Source organism: Carya illinoinensis, chromosome 4 (genome assembly GCF_018687715.1).
Source record: "Carya illinoinensis cultivar Pawnee chromosome 4, C.illinoinensisPawnee_v1, whole genome shotgun sequence".
Classification (NCBI taxonomy): Eukaryota; Viridiplantae; Streptophyta; class Magnoliopsida; order Fagales; family Juglandaceae; genus Carya; species Carya illinoinensis.
Genome location: NC_056755.1, coordinates 42,000,158 through 42,020,555, shown reverse-complemented (window position 1 = coordinate 42,020,555; position 20,398 = coordinate 42,000,158). Strand labels below are relative to the sequence as shown.

At 34.4% G+C, this 20,398-nt stretch overlaps 2 protein-coding genes and 1 long non-coding RNA gene across 6 annotated transcripts; 2 read left to right on the top strand and 1 right to left on the bottom strand.

Annotated features, from left to right (window-relative positions):
- Nucleotides 1-1,202: 1,202 nt before the first annotated feature.
- On the top strand, nt 1,203-2,693 carry LOC122308482 (histone H2A variant 1-like). Of its 3 annotated transcripts, none has more exons than XM_043121835.1 (3): nt 1,203-1,366; nt 1,814-1,979; nt 2,123-2,693. In XM_043121835.1, the coding sequence occupies exons 2-3, from the start codon at nt 1,860-1,862 to the stop codon at nt 2,417-2,419; spliced, it is 417 nt and encodes a 138-aa protein (XP_042977769.1). In that variant the 5' UTR covers nt 1,203-1,366; nt 1,814-1,859; the 3' UTR covers nt 2,420-2,693. The 3 variants fall into 3 exon arrangements, with proteins under 3 accessions (XP_042977769.1, XP_042977768.1, XP_042977770.1); XM_043121834.1 differs by having other exon boundaries at nt 1,206-1,366; nt 1,853-1,979; XM_043121836.1 differs by lacking the exon at nt 1,203-1,366 and adding an exon at nt 1,415-1,438 and having other exon boundaries at nt 1,853-1,979.
- A 2,636-nt stretch (nt 2,694-5,329) lies between these two features.
- Nucleotides 5,330-6,394, bottom strand: LOC122308483. The gene is made up of 2 exons (XR_006242058.1): nt 6,104-6,394; nt 5,330-5,643 (listed from the first exon to the last, which is right to left on the bottom strand). It is a non-coding gene; the product is annotated as an uncharacterized LOC122308483 (long non-coding RNA).
- LOC122308481 (beta-carotene isomerase D27, chloroplastic-like) lies at nt 5,529-13,367 on the top strand. Of its 2 annotated transcripts, none has more exons than XM_043121832.1 (8): nt 5,529-5,652; nt 8,733-8,984; nt 9,074-9,213; nt 10,356-10,448; nt 11,509-11,570; nt 11,819-11,925; nt 12,703-12,795; nt 13,064-13,367. In XM_043121832.1, the coding sequence occupies exons 2-8, from the start codon at nt 8,735-8,737 to the stop codon at nt 13,102-13,104; spliced, it is 786 nt and encodes a 261-aa protein (XP_042977766.1). In that variant the 5' UTR covers nt 5,529-5,652; nt 8,733-8,734; the 3' UTR covers nt 13,105-13,367. The 2 variants fall into 2 exon arrangements, with proteins under 2 accessions (XP_042977766.1, XP_042977767.1); XM_043121833.1 differs by lacking the exon at nt 5,529-5,652 and adding an exon at nt 8,498-8,646.
- Nucleotides 13,368-20,398: the final 7,031 nt, after the last annotated feature.

Sequence of the window (20,398 nt, the reverse complement as noted above, 5' to 3'; positions counted from 1 at the left end):
CTAGCTTCAAACCCTCACTCACTTTCAGCAATAAAGAGGCTTAAATATAACATTAATTTGTTACTAGAACGAAGGAAATGATGTAGAAATAGAGATCAAGGGCTTGGTAGTTGGTTACATTCGGGCGACCAAAATACAAAACTTTTTCATCATAAAGCTTGAAATCGCAAGAACATATATTTTATTTCCAAACTTAGAGAAGACAAGGGTGTTTAAAGAGAGGGCAATGAATTGGACGACATTATTGTATATTACTTTTCGAATATGTTTTTTTACTGATAACCCGAACGTGTTGGATCCTGTCATTGATATTATGGATTCAAAGTTACTAATCGTATGAATGAAGCCCTTTTATAGCCATATACCATAGAGGAAGTTAAACAAGCTTTATTTCAAATGCAATCCTCGAAGGCACCTGATCTGGATTGTCTCTAATTTTTTTTTTTTTTTAAATATTGGCACATAGTCGAGGATTTGGTTTATAAAATAGTTATGTCTACTCTACATCGAGGTATGATCCACTCAGGATTGAATAAAAGTTTATTGCTCTGATTCTAAAGAAAAGTCAACCTAAGAAAATCCAAGAATTTTAACCTATTAGTTTATCCAAACTATTATTTTATATTTTTTTTCAATGCATCCTAAGTAGAACTAATTAATTAAAGAGTTTTGCTATATACAAGCACAGTCGCGTATTAATTTGTATATTAATATTAATTTTTTTATAATTCAAATTTAAATTAATATTATTTTCAATAAAACCTACTTTTTGAACAATCACATCAAATTAGTACACAGATTATTACATAATTATGCTTGCAACTATATTTTTTTCTAATTAAATTTTTGTAAAAAGTTAAAATTGTCTCCTCTCATCTTAATTTAAAAATTTATTATTATTTATCTGTTATCTCATTCTATCTTATTGTTGAAATTCATGATAGTACTTACCGCTCATGATGTCTGTCGTGTGTTTATCCAAAGAAAAAAAGAATTCATGATGTCTGTCGTGTGTTTTAGAAAGGATCCAATTTGTGCAGCTGTCCGTCTGTGAGGGAGCCCAACCCAGGCCCGGGTGTGTAGAGAGAGACTTGTCCTAGACCATGTCCACGAATGGAGTTACGACAGTTGGCATTAATTAAGTAATTAATTAGTTTCAGAAAAGAGCAACGACAGGACTTAGGAGCGTTGGCCTGGGGGGGAAATTTTGAACTCCGGGAACTAGAGAGGGTTTTGGTTTCCCACCCAAACGAAACCGCGCCTTTGCACACTCACTCACTCCATTATTCAAAAGTTCAAACCCAAGCGCAAGCTCAAAACTCTCTCCTGGTTGCTCCCCCCTCTTCCCTCTCCAACACTCTCTCAGGTCTCTCTCTTCCGCTTTTCGATTTTTGGTTTTGGACCCTTTATTTTTTGTCTGTGGGCTTTTGTGAGCAAGGTTTCTGGTGTTAGATACTTGCTATTTTTTTTTTTTTAATCTTTTGCTTTCAATTTCATAGTTATTTCGTGTAAAAACTTTCCTCGATTTCTGAATGTATCCGTCTTTTTATTTTTTTCTTTTAAAGTTTTTGACTTTGTTTCGTTGGTTGAATGACCCAGATCTGGTATAATACAAACCCAACCAGATCTATGTCTACTTTTACTCCGTCTTATCATATTTTTCTTCCTGGCCGTAATTTTCCATCCATTTATGCTCATAAGCTTGTTTTACCTCTTTGTTTTGGTTCATAAAATTTGAGAGCTCTGATTATATTTTGCTCGTATACTGATGTTCTTGTTATTATATTCATGGGGAACTTTTTTTTTTTTGTAGTCATTGCTTGTTAATTTGGAAAATGAATTGAAATAATAGGTAAGAAATGGCGGGGAAAGGAGGGAAGGGCCTCTTGGCGGCCAAGACCACCGCGGCCAACAAGGACAAGGACAAAGACAAGGACAAGAAAAGACCCGTTTCCAAGTCTTCCCGTGCCGGAATTCAGGTAAACTTTCTTATTTGCTGCATATGATCCTTCATTAGAGAATCTCGTAACGTGAATAAAATGAATTAGTATTGGGATATTCGCGACTCTGACATTTATCATGGTATATGTTCTGTCTTTGCGTTGGGATTATGCGTTCATAGTTCCCTGTGGGTCGCATTCATCGGCACCTAAAAACGAGGATCTCTGCGAATGGCCGTGTTGGGGCCACTGCTGCTGTTTACTTGGCTTCAATTCTGGAATACCTGACTGCAGAGGTGCTCGAGCTTGCTGGGAATGCAAGCAAAGATTTGAAGGTGAAGAGAATCACGCCCAGGCATTTGCAACTGGCTATCAGAGGAGACGAGGAGCTCGACACGCTGATCAAAGGAACCATTGCTGGAGGTGGCGTCATCCCCCACATTCACAAGTCCCTCATCAACAAAACCTCTAAAGATTAGGCTCTTTTGCAGCAAATTCAGTAAAACAAAAGATGTTAACTGTAGGCTAATGTGTTTGGTTTGCGAGTCATTTCAGTATTTGGCAGTGTAGACTTTTCAATTTTAATGTAGAAGTATGTTCAGATCAGCTAGCTAGCTAGGATAGGATATATGGGCTAATCTTTTATGTCTTTATCTTGTATCTTTGTTTAAGGCAGGAGTGCTGTTTGTTGAATGGTATTTGATCGTGGTTCAACCATGGTGTCCTGAAATCTGATTATTTGGTGTTTAGATATGTTTTCTAACTTTTCTGCTGCTTAATTCTCACCCATATTGTTGTATGGAAAAATATAGTTGCAAGTATAATTGTGTACTAATCTGTGTATCAATGTGATGTGATTGATCAAAAAGTAGATTTTATTGAAAACAGTGTTAATTTAAATTTTAAGTATGAATAAATCAGTATTGATACACAGATTAATGCGCGACTATGTTTGTATGTAGTAAAACTCTTTTTTTGTTTGTTTTAGCTAAAAGGACTATGGTCTGGTTTCATATATAATCTCAACTTATTTAATTTTAATATTTAAATAAGTACTTTTCAATTTTAAATTTTATTTATTTTTTTATTTAATTATTATAACATTTCTAAACTTTTAAATAAAAGATAAAAAAATAATTTAATTTTTTTAATAAATCTTAAAACAAAATAACATTAAAAATTATATTTTAATAATATTTGAATTTTATAATATTTTTATTATTATTTTTTTCAAAATCTCATAAAATATTTAAATTTAAATTATTTTATTACTATTTATAGATTTTTCATATGAGTTTATTTGTATAATCAAACGAGTACTATAACTCGTATGACTTGAGCATATCCTCTTGATTGTCCACTTCGTGAGTTAATCTGCTATAGTGTTATTTTTAGTTTTTAATGATTAGTTTAAATATTGAGGATTGATGGAGTTTATCATTATAAAAATTGTCCAAATATTTGTAACTATCTACTTGAACTTTTTGAATATCTTATAAATATTTATAACTATCTTTCATGTATAGTCTTATTTGCCTCGGAGCTATATTACAATAAGTACAAGATTTAGGCCTATTTATATATATAAAATATTTCATCTCATCTTGTTATTATAATTTTTTTAAATTTTATAAAATATGATAAAAAAATTTAATTTTTTTAAATTTTAAAACAATAATAATTTTTTTAAAATATAATATTTTAATATTATTTTTTTCAATTTTTAATTTTCATTTCGAACCACTATCTAAATGACATCTTAATAATGTAAGACTTCGATATTCGAACTAGAAATTTTCTTTTAATAATTGAAAAGAAAAACAATTATTAAGTGATTGAGATATTATATTTACTCTTGAAAAACGTTTTGTGCATTGTATACATGTATTGTCAGCATTTCTTTTGTTTTTAATGTCCTCCGCCGTTGTCCTCCCTTCCATATAACTTATCTACATGACTATATGCCATTTCTCATCGTTTTACTCTTGAAAAACGTTTTGCTTGTAAATACATATGAATCTGTGTTTCTTTCCTAGCTATAACACACGTGTACACAAGAAGCCGAAACGGAGAGACCTTCTCTCTCTAAACTCTCAGCATTCTCTCTAAACTAACCCCAACACTCCAGAGTGATCGGCGGGGGTGGGAGCTTCGGCTCTCCCCCTCTTTCCTTCCCCCTCCATTTTTCTTTAATTTCTGCTTTTCATAATTTTCATTTTTGTTTGTTTTGTGTTTTTAGACAAATAAAGGGAAAGTACTGACGGGGTCGCTTCCAGTCACCGATCGCCAACACGCGCCCCACCAGGGTGTTGGCCAGCCACCAATCTTCAAGACCACTGAATGTGGAGCCAAACAGAGGAGAGCGTAGCTCGCACGCACGAGGCGGAGTCTCGGACTGCACGAAAGTGTGGCTGTCATGCGCCACTGGGAAGCCACCTGCAGACTCAAAACCTGGCTTTTCTGGAACCTCAAACTCCGAAAGATCATCGACCGACCGTCAGCTCTCCTCTAAGAGTGGTTTTGCTCTACACGCACCACTGCTTTTCTCTGCTATGTCCCTCCGTTTCTATGTTGTTTTTTGGTTTGTTCTGTTATTCTTGTTCAAGCCGAGCGGGGTGATGAGTTTTTTTTTGTTCGGACACAATTTGGGACTAGTACTAGTCGAGTGTGGCCAGCGATGTTATGGCCGGTGGACGTACGGCAGGGCTCTGCAGTGGAGATTGTTGTGGTCTGTACGCGAGCTGGGTACTCGTGCTGTTCCTGGGCTCCTGATACTGATGCCTGCGGTGGTTGTGTCGTTGGGCTCATGCTGGTGCTTGTGTTTATGTTATTTTGTTATTTATTTTGTAGTGTAGTTTTTATGTAGTTTTATTAGTAATATTTTAAGAATAGGCTTTTAGACTTAGTGTCCATAGTAGTATTGTCCCATACTCCACCTCCTTAGGAGGATGGAGGGGCTGGTCATTCTATTTATACATAATGCTCTCTCTCTTTGGAGAGGTTTAGAAGTTAAGACAATATTCGTCACTTTGTGTGTAGGGATGCTCTAGTACAGATGCGTAGGTTGACTTACAGTCTGAATTTTTCTGTATTGATAAGTCACATTTGTAATTTTAATATGATGCATGAATTCACATTTTTTTTAAAAAAAAAACACACACACACGTGTACACATACAGTACGGATACACATGCATACATGAATATATGACTGATGATAATAAAATTTAGGATGAAAATAGTTTTGAAGTATCCATGATCCAAAGATATTAAAAATTCTACATCCTAATTATATATATATTAATTCATTTATATATATATATATATATATATATATATATATATTAAACACATAATCCATGATTATGATCCCCCTAACAACTCATCCCAGATTCAAAGTTTCTATTCGAGTTGGCATTTGAATTATAAATAAATGTATCATTTTCTTTGGCTCATGTCACCTGCTTTTGCAGCGTATTTTGAATAGAGGGCTGCTACATGTACGTACAAAAAACGTGCTTTGCACGAGCTGACATGTCATTATTATTAAAAAAAATAGAAAATTAAAGAAAAAGACAGAAAACGCTTGTTTAAAACCTTAAGATCGAGAGATCTTCCAAGTAACATTTCGGTGAAGTATACCTCTGCCTGTCATGACTCATCGATAGGAAGACTTTCACCAAATCCACGCGTGAAGAAGGTAGCTGCAATAGGTAAGCATGCCTTCAAATCCTTTTATTTTCTTTTTGAAAAGCAAGAATTTCTTTTCTTTTCTTAAAACATGCAATATATATTTGTAAAAAGACTTTAAAAGTTTACCCCTGGACTGATCAACCAGAGTGAAATTGAATTCCTCAATGGAGATAGTCGGCTTCTAGGTTCCATGCATGGGAAAAAAATTGCTTCGTTTTTTAGGTAAAAAGTTAGAAAATGAGAAAAATAACTACATGGGAGAAGAGGCACACAGAAGTTTTTACTTACCTTTCTCAAGACGATGCACTCAGTTGGGAGAGGGAGTAGAACGAGAGAGAGAGAGAGAGACGGAGACCATGGTGAGAATATGCATTAGTATATTTTAGCATTTCTCTTCTTTTTTTAGGAAAAAAGTTAGAAAATGAGAAAAATAACTACATGAGAGAAGAGGCACACAGAACTTTTACTTACCTTTCTTAAGAAGAGGCACTCAGCTGGGAGAGGGAGCAGAACGAGAGAGAGAGAGAGAGAGAAAGACGGGGAGAGAGCCTTTTCCATGGTGAGACTATGCAAATTAATGGGAGTGGGTAGGGGGAGATAGGCCTTTTCAAGAGTGAATTTACACTTGTGCCCCTTGTTATGTCAATATATAAGAAAGATTACGTTTTTCGTTAGTATATTTAGCATTTCTGTTCTTTCTTTAGGAAATAAGTTAAAAAATGAGAAAAATAACTATACGAGAGAAGAGGCACAGAAGCAGCTTTTACTTACCTTTCTCAACACGATGCACTCAGTTTGGAGAGGGAGCAAAATGAGAGAGACATTTTCCATGGTGAGAATATGCAGATTAGTGGGTAGAAGGAGATAGGCCTTTTCAAGAGAGAATTTACAATTGTACCCCTTACCATGTCAGTACGTAAGAAACACTACATTTTTTTTGTTAGTATATTTAACATTTCTCTTTTTAATATTCTAAACCTATTTATGGTCTATATATTTATATCCATTGAAAATAGAAAAAATCTTCAAACCGAAAATGGTGACTTGGAGAGTTTTACACCTCTAGATAGAACAGCCACACGTCATGATTCTATTATACTTATGATAGACCCACATGTAAATTATAGCATCTCTTTTTCTTTTCTCTCTCATCCCATCACCCTGGCCCCTCATTCTGTCCGCCAACTCCTCATCGTCCTTCTCTCTCTTGGCCCGTCGCTTTCTCTTTTTAAAAATGTTCTTTCCAATAAAATGGAGATTTTGAAAGTTTAGACTTCATCCGGTATGTATTTTTCTTTTTGGGTAAAATACATCATAAATAATTCATTTATTTGCTTCTTTCCATCTTAGCAAAACATCATGATGTTCTTTCCAGAAAAATGAAAAATATTGGTGTCTTTGTGCTCTGATGCAGCGTGTGATTGACAAGCCACAGCTAATTGAATATACGTACATCAATAGCAATCATAAATATGAAAAGAAATGCATTTTCTAATTTATTTGGTTTTTAAGAAAACAATTTTTTGTTGCTGTTGTGAATAATTGATTCATCTGAGATAAAAACTTACAAAATGGATTGAACGAACCAAAGAAATTTGGTATAAAAAAGAAAAATGAAGAATAGTAGGTGTTGGGCTGAAGAGAGAGCTTGAGGAGAGAGACAACTTGAGATCAAGTGAGAGTTTCAAATTCAGCTTCAAGAGAGAGACAGCTTGAGAGCTTTTAGGCTCAGATCAGATACATAATTCAGATGAGATCAGATAAAATAATAGTGAGATAAAATGAGATAGTTTTTAATTTTTAGAATTTGAAAAAAGTGTAGATCCTACTATTTAATAAGGATAACCGAATTGTTAACTGTTCATGTACTGTTTATATACTGTTTATGTACTATTCATATTAGATTGTACGGTTCACGCACTGTTTATATTAGATTTTTACTGTGTATGTACTATTTATTTAAGGAGACGTTTTTAAAATTTAGAAATAAAATATTGTATCTTTAGATAGAGAAAATTAGTGTACGGAGATAAGATTTTATTGGTGTTGGCCATCCAAACGGAGCCTAATTAGATTCTTCTCGAGGAGAGAGACAGAGACAGAGAGCATTCCGCTTGAGATGGGGCTACGCTGTATTTGAGTCTATTTTAACCCAGAAAGAACCATGACGCGGAGGGTGTAAAATTAAAGGGAAATATTACACATCATCCCACACTACACACTTTATATATTAAAATAATATTTTTTATTTTTTTTTAATTTTTTATTTCATTTTATTTTTATTAAACTAATTAAATTATTATATTTATCATCTACACATTACATATTTATTATAAAAAAAATAATAAAAAAATTAAAATAAGTGTAGTGTGTGAAGTGTGAGGATGATAAAAAGAATTTTCCAAAACTAAAACCCATATGTTCACCGCATCAGGTCTTAAGACTCTGTTGAAAATAATCCATCAAAACAATTATTTGATAAAACTTCAAATAAGCATTATATATGAATTTAGAATTTAAAAATGTTTTTTTCTTTTTTTTTTTTCTAAATGTTTATCCGTTTATATTCTGAAAGTATTTAATTTTATTTTATCACATCTTATCTCATTATTAAAATTTTTCTAAAATTTTACATAAATATAATAAATAATTTAATTTTTTTAAATATTAAAATAATAATAATATTAAAAAATAATATTATAATAATATTTTATTCAACTTTAAACTAAAACCATATCATTTTATCTCACTATCCAAATTGTAACTAATTAACTCAGTAAAAATTGTGGCTTGCATATATGAACTGGATCAAATGCATGCAGATAATTAGATGAAACCAAGCATCTAGTTAATTTCACCAAAACATAACGAAGGAGGCCGTGTGGTGATGTCATATGCATGACTCCAAACTAAGATGCTCAGAGTATCTTTTAGCATGGCCTCTCCTCAAAATTCTCTCCAGCCAGTCTTTGTTTTCACTCGCTCGACGGAACATCCCCTCTTATACCATGCATGTATGTATATGTATATATATATATAACTAATTTTGTACTTTTCAGTACTAATCATTCTCATCAACTTCTCTCTCTCTCTCTCTCAGAAATGGATGCAAGTAGTTTTCTAGCACACAGCATGAGAAGCTCTCTGTCAACAGTGGTTCGCCGGAGGAATAATACAATACGGAAACCGCCGGCATGCTCTGATTCTGTTGTTGCTGCCGTTCTGACGACAAGGCCAAAGGAAAGCATAGCTGAAGAATTAGCAGGAAAGAGTAGTATTAGCGTCTATAAAGATAACTGGTTCGATCTAGTGGCCATAAACCATCTATCCCAGAGTGTTCAAGCTGCAACGGGTTTATATCTGTCACCTATACGTACATACATACGTATATATATTAGTTTTGCGGGAAAACTGATTGTGAAAGTTGATATATTTTTGCAGGTATAAGGAACAGCAAAAGTGGATATGAGAGCTTGGTGGAGGCAGCAAAAGTGGCATCACAGAATTTCAATCCAATTCAACAAAAAGAAGTGATCATTCAAGCCCTTGAGAGAGCCTTCCCAAGGCCAATCCTCTCCTTGGCAAGTTCATTTTATTTTTATTCCATTTTCTAATTTACAACATATATATATATAGTACTGCTGGGGAGGGAATGAGATCTTGAGCAAATATATAGATATGTATATATATATATATATATAATACTTGCTCTCTCATGCATGCATTAGCTCTAGCTAGCTTCGATCATATTTTTCTCCATAGATGTATATATGGGGATTTGTGGTGAGTTTCACGTTTTCAAGAAAACCAAAACCATTTTATATATCAGATCAATTAAACATTAATGTTTTCACTTTTCAACCTTGTTAAGATATTAAATTAATAATAAATCTATATTTTTTTATTAGTTTAAATTTTTAGAACAAGTTGTGATTTCATATAGTATCAAAGTAAAGGTCATAAGTTTGAACCGGCCTGACTCTACACTCTATCCTCTTTAATTAAATATTTCATGTATTGTGCCATTCATTGAGGGAAAGTCTAGCCCACACGTGAGAGAAAATGTTAAAATATGAAATAAATAATAAAATCTACATCTTTTTATTAACTTAAACTTTTGGAACGAGTGGCGATTTCTTAAACCTTAAAAAAAAAAAAAAAAAGTCTATTTCAAAAAAAAAAAAAAAAAAAAAAAAAAAAAAAAAAAAGACTTTCATCAATCTAAAAGGTACATGCATGATGCATGATCCTCATGAGCAACTAGTTTGGAGTTTTTTTTCTCTTAAAAAAAAGAGAATTACCACAGAATTTATAAGCAGCTAGCTAGCGTTATAACTTTTCTTAAGCTAGCATTAATCTAACAATTTTCATGTTTTTGGACGTTTCTGCATGCTAAATAAAAAGCTGATCAACAGCTGGGAACTCAGGAAATCTCTGCAAAAAAGGGCAAAATTGCATGCCCTAGCTAATTGTATTAATCTGTGTTTGGGACTGTGTTTCCAAGAAGTAGTGCTGTACGTACGTACGTGCTTTAATTTAATTTATGGCCTTGTTGCTTGAAAGATTCCAAAAACAACATCCTAATTAAGTCTCACAAGTCATTATAATTTGCATTATAGTAAAGTTGCTGCTTCTTGTTTTTTCTGAATTTGATCAACATTTTGTGCAATTTATTAAATTGATGACGATCCATTAATGTTGGTGTCGTTGTGACCAATGGCAGATAAAGATACTGCTACCACAATCCAAATTCGCAAGGGAATATTTTGCTGTCTTCACAACTGTGTTTTTTGCTTGGTTAGTCGGACCTTGCGAGGTAATTAAGGATACATATAGATCAATACTATAATCTACTGAGTTTATTTGTGAAAGTACTTTTTACAATAATTTTTTTAACAAAGTTATTAGCAAAATATATAAGAAAAATCTAAGAAGAACGGAAAGAGATCCGGCTTTAAGGAAGAGATCAGAAATAGACATATGAAGTGGGTCTCATGTATTGTCAGCAATAGGCACTGTGTAGGCCGGGGGGATGTGTCTTATCTTTCTTAGTCTCGGGATTTTAAGAACATGATCGACTTATAAAGGACCTGGAATTCATGACCATTATACTGATGATCAGACTCACGTGTTGTTATCCAGTTCTCTATATTATATATATATATTCATAGTAATCCAGTCAGAACCATAAGATAATTTGATATAGGGATATAAAAATGTGAAAGAGTTAGCTGTCTAGGATATATACAGGTTAGGACCATGATCATACGTACGTAATAACACAAGTACTTCACACCCTCTAGCTACCGTCAGCAATTTGATGGACTTGTGACATGGTCGATGCTCCTTAAACAACTTAGGCATGCATTTCAAACAGTCATGTAATGCAGATAAGTAACAGAAAAGTTTTATATTAGCCCCTCAATCTGATTGCATCAAACCTTGCATTTCACCACTGGCATTTGCTTCTTTTCCATTCATAAAGGGGGTACACATTACGTACATGTGGAGAGTTGCCTGCATCCCAGTTATGAGGTAAGGTCATTCTTTAATACCATGTTCCCAGATTTCTATCTGGTTCAGGAGGCTTTTAGCGTCGGGCAAAGAGCAAAGATATCAATCAAACAAATCAAAAGACAAGTAATTTTAATGGGGTGATTCACATTCATGGAAACATGCAGCAGTCTGGAAAATTTTTGCAGTTGCATTGCATGCCTTGATATATTAATAGGAGTATTTCAATATCTCCCTCAAATATGTGCACTCACGCTCCCACATAAATATATGCAATATTGTAATTTGCAAATATGATGCTTGGACAACATTGTTCATCTAGACTAACCGGGATACTCACCTTATAAATTTCACAAAACAAGGTGAGGGAAATGGAGCTCAACGGAAGAAGAGAAAAGAATGCAGTCCACATCAAAAAGTGCAGGTAGCTATTTTCTTCACCCTTCTGTGTACTGTGCATATTCAACCCCAAGACTTTGTCCCAACCTCACCAACTTAGACACTTCCATGTAAAACAATCTGCTCCAGTGATTGTGCCAACCCTAGAGTATTCTTCTATCTCACCATCATGATCACCAGACAACTTTGTTATCAATGTCAAAGTCATCATTGATTTCATCAGCCTTGGCACCATCCACATAATCCTCTAATATTGATTTTAAAATATTGCAGGTTTTTGGAGGAGACAGGTTGCGTGGGGTTGTGCGTTAATCTCTGTAAAATGCCATCCCAAACATTTATCAATGACTCCTTTGGAATTCCAGTCAACATGGTTCCTAGTAAGTAACCCGCCCCCATCTAGCTTGTATATATGCTTGCAGACGCAAATAAAACATCAAATACACAGTAATAAGCCAAATTATCAACTTCTTTTTTGTCAGAAAAGCCTCGTTAAATTACCTATATATAGAAAGAGAGGAAGTATACATTCTAGACTTCTAGATCCATTTTAGCAAAATAAAATAGGATTCATCTCCGTTTCTATTCTTAATAGAAAAAATGTTTCCGATTGCAATAATGACTGCCTTAATTTTCGTCTTAAAGTAAAATTAGTATACGGAAAAAGAGCCAAATATCAATAAAGGGAAAAAGAATTCTAGTTGGAACTGGAACTGTACCAGCACTAAAGAAGTGGAGCCATGCTCATCATGTCCATGGAGGGACCCGAGTATGAGCCACTTAGGGTGCAAAACTGCAAGTACTACACCATCCAAGCTCAATGAGAATTCTACAACATATGATTACATATTTTCTCTCATGGGATAAACTACATGAATTCCTAATCAAAACCTTCATGAATATTAGAGCTAGGCCACTGCATTGTGTAATCAAAGACACTAAATTTGTCTGTTTCTCATGAAGCCAGGTATCCTTTCATAAGTTATCCCATGTAGAATTTACCATAAGCATCCAAATCAACCGGCCACTAAAAGCACTTATGTTGAACATTAGTCACATCACATGTGTCAATCATCAATTGCTCAGGAGCTTACAGTCACTAGCTCTGACAGTTTTGAACAGTAAAATAATTATAATGTACTTTCTCTGATCTGCAGATTTTGATGATATGAGTTGCGAGATGATTTTTGGTCAGGATCCTCCTGCTTCAACCGAAGATCCAGCATTCTATCAGCCATGCTATAAACAATGTAGTAATTCAATTAAAGACCCCTTCAACTGGACCTGATCATTGCTTATAATTTCTTATTAATGTCAGCATTTCTTTAAAAATTGTCATGCTAAACACAATATAGTGGATCTACATATATAGGCTTTGATAGGCCATAGACAAAGCCTGAATGAGCTGTGGCGTGTCGTCAAAGGCAGTAGTGCCAATTGAATAAAATTTAACATTTGTAATGTAAATCATACTGGAAATGAGATTCTAACTCGGATTTATTTATATGATTCATGCAGGCAAAGCAAAGCAGAAACACAGCATGAAGTGCTCCAGTTAATGCACAGGGATGCCACAGAAGGGCATTTTTTGGGAAAAGATCATTCTATTTCTGACATCTGATCCCCATATCTTTCCTTTTTACTGTCTATGTATCTATGTAATTTAAGCCTTTAAGGTATTTATGGTTCTTATTCAAAATCCAGAAAAAATGCCATATCATTCTTCTGCAGCTAAAAAGGTACCTCCATCCATTCAGGCAATGGCTTTTCTAAGCAAGACCATGCAAAGATGGTGCAGTTGATGTAATTATTTTAGTTTCAATACTCTGTAAGAACTATTTTACCTCCTTAATGAATCTTTCTATTTGCCGAGAAAAAAAAAAGAAAAAAAAAAAAAAAGACCATGCAAAGATAATGAGAGATGGAATCAGTAACGAGAGAGAACAGTAAAAGCTATAAAAAATCACTACAGATACATAACAGACAATCACGAGTGCAAACATATTTAACCTTTTTCTAAATTGAATAGGAGCACATTCTTGGAAATATTGAATAGTACTAACAAGAATCTATAACTCTCGTCATATGCCAAACATGAGATTGTTGGAAGAACAATAAAAAAAACAAGGAATCATCAAACATAAATTTTTAATCCCACTATCTAACATATACCTAGGGTCTATTACCAAGATAATTATTTGGCTATTAAATACTATTAAGAGCTACAAGGTCTCTTCAAGTCCAGCTAAGGAGTGCCAAGCAATGATATTTTATGATTGTACTGCCATCACCAAGTTCATGTTGCTCATTCAACAGTTGAATTTCAATACAGTCATTGAAAAACATTTGGACTTGAAGTTGAAAAATGATGAATGATGTTTATCCAGAATCAAAATCATAGATGAAACTTGCCGCTCAAGCAAGGGATTAAGAGATTGTGGTGTCAACTCAATGGGTTTATCGATCCCTAGATCAGACCAAATTATGGTGGAAGAAACCATCTATTGGTCAAAACAATTCATGGTATATGAGATTGGTGAAATATGCAGGAGGAAAAACAAATGTGAACTTTCAAGTTTTCAGTTGAAGAGCAAATTTTTATTACTTGTAATATGGATTTAAGATAAAAGTAAACAAATCACAGATTGAAGGTGCAACTTGTAAGAAATACTAGGAAACTATGGAATCAACTCAATCTCCCTAAAATTCAATCTTTTTCTTTCTTCAATTGGGAATTAATGTTAATTAGGAGGTGATAATTGAAAATTAAGAGAGTCTTGGGCCTCCAGATGTTTCTTTGCAGTCTTTGATGAGGGTTGGACTGGGATGATACTTCTGCAACTTATTATTTACTCCAACTGGAAAGCCAATCAGCTTCCTTGTCAGGAGAAACATTTGAAAAATATTTCTTGTATGGTGTAAGGTCGATCATGAGCAAAAGTGGATTAGTTGTGTTTCCCACCTTTGGTGTGCTGTTAAGTGACAGAGCTATGATTCCTCTGCCGTCTTTTCTGTCTCATTTAGAGAGAGACCAATCGAGTGCTCCACCCCACTTTGACCCATCAAAATGTTCGGTTGAATGTGATTTTTCTTATTACTATTGTTTTGAAGTTCTTTTTAGGTGTCCAAATGTGCGACAGCAGACAAGTGGTATAGGACAAAGGTGCATTTTATATTCAAAGTAGACCAGTTTTGTTTTATTCATGAATTTCATGAAGCGTCAAGGATCAAGGTTATAACTTATGTTCCCTTGAAATCATGACATTTGGTGCTCCCAACACAAGAACCCAATAAATAAACAAAAGGAAGAAAGGGTAATAAAAGAACCAATTGGGAATTCTTTCTATTTCTTTTATAAAAAGAAGAAGAAGTTAAAATACAGTTACCATTGTTTTTATTGTTTTTTTTTTAATTTTTTTTAGTAACTCTTGTTGTTAATGCCCAAAATTCGCATACTAGACCGGAAGGGACAGAAGAATCATCTCCAACTCAAGACGGTGATTTGGGTTTTGATACGGTGCATGCTCTTTGCGTTCATCCATATAATAAATAAGTAAATAAAAGTAAATAAAAAAAGACACAAAGATTTACATAGTTTGGCATAATACTTACGTTCACGGATTGTTTAATTGTGGACGAAATCCACTATGATATGTGATTTTATAATCTTTCTTGGCCTCACATATCTCACAATGCAATGGAAAAATTTAATCTAAGCGTCAAGAAGTTGATGTGAGTCTGGGCATAAAGAGCTTTTATGGTCAGCTTATGGAGAGTTCATGGAGAGATCGTCAAATTTTTGGGTATCTCCACCATATATAGAGGTTTAGCTATGAATTCCTTAGAGTGATTGAGTCTAACTTGCATTGTGAAGCATATTCCTTTAAGGAGTCTGAATCTTTTTCCTTTTAAGAGTCTGGGTGTCTTTCCTATCTCTTCTTAACCTTATTTCTTAGCTTGACTTTCGGTTTTATTTCGAAACTAACTATTAGGCCATTGATTTGACTCCTACACTTGTGTAAAATCACATAGGATAAGGAAAAACACTCTAAAAAAAGAGCTCTAATATTGAATTAATAAGGATGTTTATATACATATTTGTCATAGTACAAACTAAATAGAGTAAATCATGACTTTATTTAAAATCAAATTTCTAGAAAAATGAAACGAAATAAAGCAATTAAGCTCACTCAACTAATTGAGGTGTCTACATGCAGCACATCTAGGGAACTTGACATGCAATCCTTGACTGTTCATTTAGTGAGAATAGTAGGGAACCCTCGATCTGTCTGGTCCTTTCCATCCTATATATGCCATTCTCCTCCTTCTTAAACTCCCACTACCTTCAAACTTCTTTTTGAGTCATTTTCCATCAACACAATCTTAAACCCTAAGAATAAAAACAAAAATGGGAGTTACCGAACACTCTAATAAAGCTTGCTCTGATGAAAGGGAAGTTGGCGATTAGAACCCATTAATGGCAGCCTTAACTGAAACCGTGCTAAAATGACTGAATTCACTATTTGGTAATTTTCGTTGTTTCGATTCTTTTACACCCTGAAACTTGCCTACATAATCAATAAAAAGCAGATTCAGGGTAATTCTACTTACAATGATAAAGTATATAAATATTGCGTAATCATCATAATTTTTTTTATTTTTTATTTTTTGAATAATGTTAGATCTCAATTTTTTTTAAACCCATTTTCTAATATTTATTAATCACAACAAAATGATTTATTTAGGTCTAGCTTCCGTAGGTCCGTACTCCACTCGATTCCACCAAAGCACTAGCCTAGATTAGAAGAAACTTTAGAATATGATTTTCCTCTATTAGAACTGGGGGTGAATTCGGTCCGGTCCGAGGAGGTTTTACGGACCGGACCGGACCTATTCGGTCCAGGGTTTTCCCACCCTGGACCGGACCGAACTTCATACGGTCCGGTCCCATTCGGTCCGGTCTGGTCCGGTCGGTCCACCCTATGAGTTTTTTTTTTTTTTCAATGACATTTTGTTTAATACTTATGTAATTATATTGTGACATATTTAATATATATACATATACTATACTATTATATATATTAGTAATACACTACTACTATTAGTAATAGTGATAATTATATATGTAACTATATCATGTAATAATAATAGTAATATATGTAACTATATGTAATATTAATAACTAATACTATTAGTCTATTAGTACTAATACTATAACTAATAAATATATGTAATGATAGTGATAATATATGTAATATTATATTAAATAATAGTAATACTCTTATTACTAATATTCTATGTAGTTATAATGATTTAATGCTAACATATTACATATTAAGTTAACTATACTAATACTATTATAAATTTACAAATATATGATATATTATAATTTATACTATAACTTTTATAATATGTTAATACATTAATATATATACTAGTAAAATATTTTTTTTTGATCGGTTACACTAGTACTATATATTATAGTTAATAGTTATATATTAAAGAATATAGTAATACATTGATACTAAATATATATATAATATAGTTATAGACTTACAATGATTTAGTTATTATGAATTTATAATTAGTATAACTATATAATTGTATTAGTATTAGACTATTAGTAATTCAACTATTATATAAATAATATTTTTTTTTTAATCTATTCGGTTCGGTCCGGGGTGAAAAACCCCCGGATCGGGACCAGACCGAATACCTTCGGTCCCTTAAAAATTGGAGTCTGGTCCGGTCCGGTCCAAAAATGACCGGTCCGGTTGGTTTTTCTGGTCCGGACCGTTCGACTTTCAACCCTAATTAGAACCTAAAAATTAATTATTTTTTTTACTAAACCATGGTAACTGGTACGGAATCAACGGCAACCTAAAGAACAAGAGCAAAACAACTGAACCGCTAAAATTTCACATATTAAAATGGCATCAACCAAAGGCCATAACGGAAAAGGTCACATATAACTCAACAGTTCCTCTTTGGAGCGGATTTTGCTTGTTTTGTTGAGATTGACGGACACTAATAAGATATAGACACGTAAGCCATCTACATAATAAGCTCGATTCGCAACATAACAGATCTAGAGAAAAAGAGTAGTTCTATATGCAAGCACATGGCGCACCAATATGCGGACGAAAGATGACGTGGCAAGTTAAAAAAAAAAGGATGGAAAATAAGAAAAAGAGGGAAACGCAGCTTCCTTAAGCTTCATCGTTTCGTCCTGTCCAGTCCCTGCGAGAGGTTCTTCCCCGACCACGCACGTACATTTTCCGATGAATCTTCTCCACCATTTTCAGTGTCGCCACCAACCCTGCTACGTACAAGCGGGTTGCGCACCCGACCCGCATACTAATTGTTATTTTAATATTTTATTAGATGTTGTTCCTTCATCTATCCAACCATTCTGTAGCACGCTTCAAGCTCTAACTTTCTGAAGCCAAGCCAACCATTCTGTGGGTCTGAATAAAGAATCAACTAGGAAGAATAGGCAGAAAAATATATTCTTACCTGCAGTAGCGGAAAGACAACCATACGAAAGAACAAAACGGAAAGGCAACCATACGAAACCTCTAACAGCAGAAGGCAGTATCTATATTATATACAGTAGAGCTTGAAGGAATTGACCTTAACCACTGCTCAACTTTCATCTCGCAGCTCTTCTACCCTCAAGCAATACGGTTTGTTCCATCACTACCTACACACTGTATAGCATCCTAAGCCTCTGTTTTAGCTTCCCGAAACAGAGCATCCACCACCTACTTTTTTTCCGCAACTTCTCCCTCAAGCCGAGCGTAGCTAACCTCGAAGCACCTTTCGCCGTCGCGCATCATCCTCCCGAGGTTAGCACTTCGATAGTTTTTTTCCCTTCTCTCGGTCTGCACTCTAGTTAACTTTCTTCGTCTCTCACTCTAAAATCATGCTCTCTGTCTCTCTGTCTTTTGCCACACTAATATGTTGTAGCCGAGCCACCCTCTGTTCCATCGCCGTTGTACTCCAACCAGCCCAGCTCAGTCGTAGTGTTCATCTTTCTCTGTGCCTTCATCTTCGAATGGGTGGGCTGCCGACACCTTCCTTTTTCCTCTGTGAGTTGCTTTGCAAATTATAGAATTTTCGAGTTTGGATCGTAGCTTTTCCTCATTTGACTATTGCATCCCTTCACTCAAACTTTTTGGTCCCTTCTCGAAGATTATTTTCCCCTATAGACAGAGCATGCAAATCCTTTATATCTGATAGGGGGAGGAGTCTTCGAGCGTCTCATTCTTCAGTGAGAGTGAGTGTGGGAGGAGATTTCGATGGGGGAGGAGTTTCAGATGGGGGAGTCTTCGAGCAACCCAGTCTGAAAAAGAAAAAAGAAAGAAAAATCAAAATCACTCTCTTCCCACTCCAGACAAAATGAAATCACCTGAAACGCGCCGTTTCATTTTTCGACGTCAGTCTTGGACCGCGATTGGGTGCGCTGCGCGCCTGCAAGAAGAGTTTTCCAGAGAAGAGAAAAAACCCTGCATTTTGTGTCTCATAACTGCTGCAGTTTTTTTTTTTTTTCCTCTCTCAAGTCTCAACTCACTCCCAACGATTTCTTCTCCACACTCGGTCGCTACAATTTTTTCTTCACACCATTGTCAACCATTCACTATCGCTGGGGCAATTTCGCTGCCACAATAAGCCTATCGTCGTCCTCAGTCCTCCATAGTCTGAAAATGGTTTTTTTTTGTTTGTTTTCTATTTATTTATTTTTTAAATTTAAAAAATGCATCTTTCTAGTCAGAAATGCATGATGATTGAATAAAAAATTTACCCCAATCAAAAAGTTATAATATCATCATAACCCAGAACAAAGACCATTTTTTATCAAGAGAGACGCTTCTAAACAGCCCATCTGTTTATCTCGTAACACCAGCCCACCAATCAGATTGTGACACATCAGCATATTGAGAATTAATACCATGGATCAAAATACAGGAAATTGAAAACAAAGAGCTGAAAAATCAAATTTACCCCTGCTGAAACTAATGCTCTGCTGAAACTAACGTAGATCCGAATAAACTCTTCTCAGCTATTGAATGACCAACGGCCACTGAGATATTGCCGTCCCCGCCACCAAATGGAGACCCCACTTCTATCTTGCCGTCATCCACTACAATAGTCGTCGCCCACTAGAGTTCCCGTCTTGCACTCATTTCCGTCGCCCAATGGTATGATTTTGAGCACTTTCAGTTTTGATTTTTTTGGTCTGTTTGAACGTGATAAACGTGGTCTCTTAGCCTCTTGTTTACACAACAACAATTATTCATGAAAAATGCCATATCAGTTTGCAAATAGAATTATTTGTTAGAAAATATGAAATTAAGCTTACCAAGTGTTTGTGAAAATGCCCCCATGAGAAGATTAGTGAAGGTTTTGTTGTCAAGCACTAGTTTTAAAGCTACCTATAAACACTACACTTGTTAGTTGGACATGTGTTTGGAAGCAGATAAAAGAAGGAAGCATATAGTAGATGACCATGCTTTAATGATTGAGAAAGCCTTTTTTTTTCTTTTTTTTCTTTTTTTTACCATACCACTCCATCTTTCTAAGATTTATAGTTCTGTCTCGACAGTGAAAATATATAAATAAATTCCCCATTTGAAATTTATAAAGTTCAATTAATTCCAAAAGGATTAAAAAAAAAAAAAGTGTCATGAAGATAAAAGAATGCAACACAATTTCAGGTTTCTATAGAAGTATTAGTTAGAATCAGATTGAATCAGAGTCATGCCTCATTTTTCCATTGTCTTTCCTGCATTTCCTTTATTAAAAGCAAGTGATGGCAATTAATGCTCTTTTCTTTGAAAACAATTGATGATA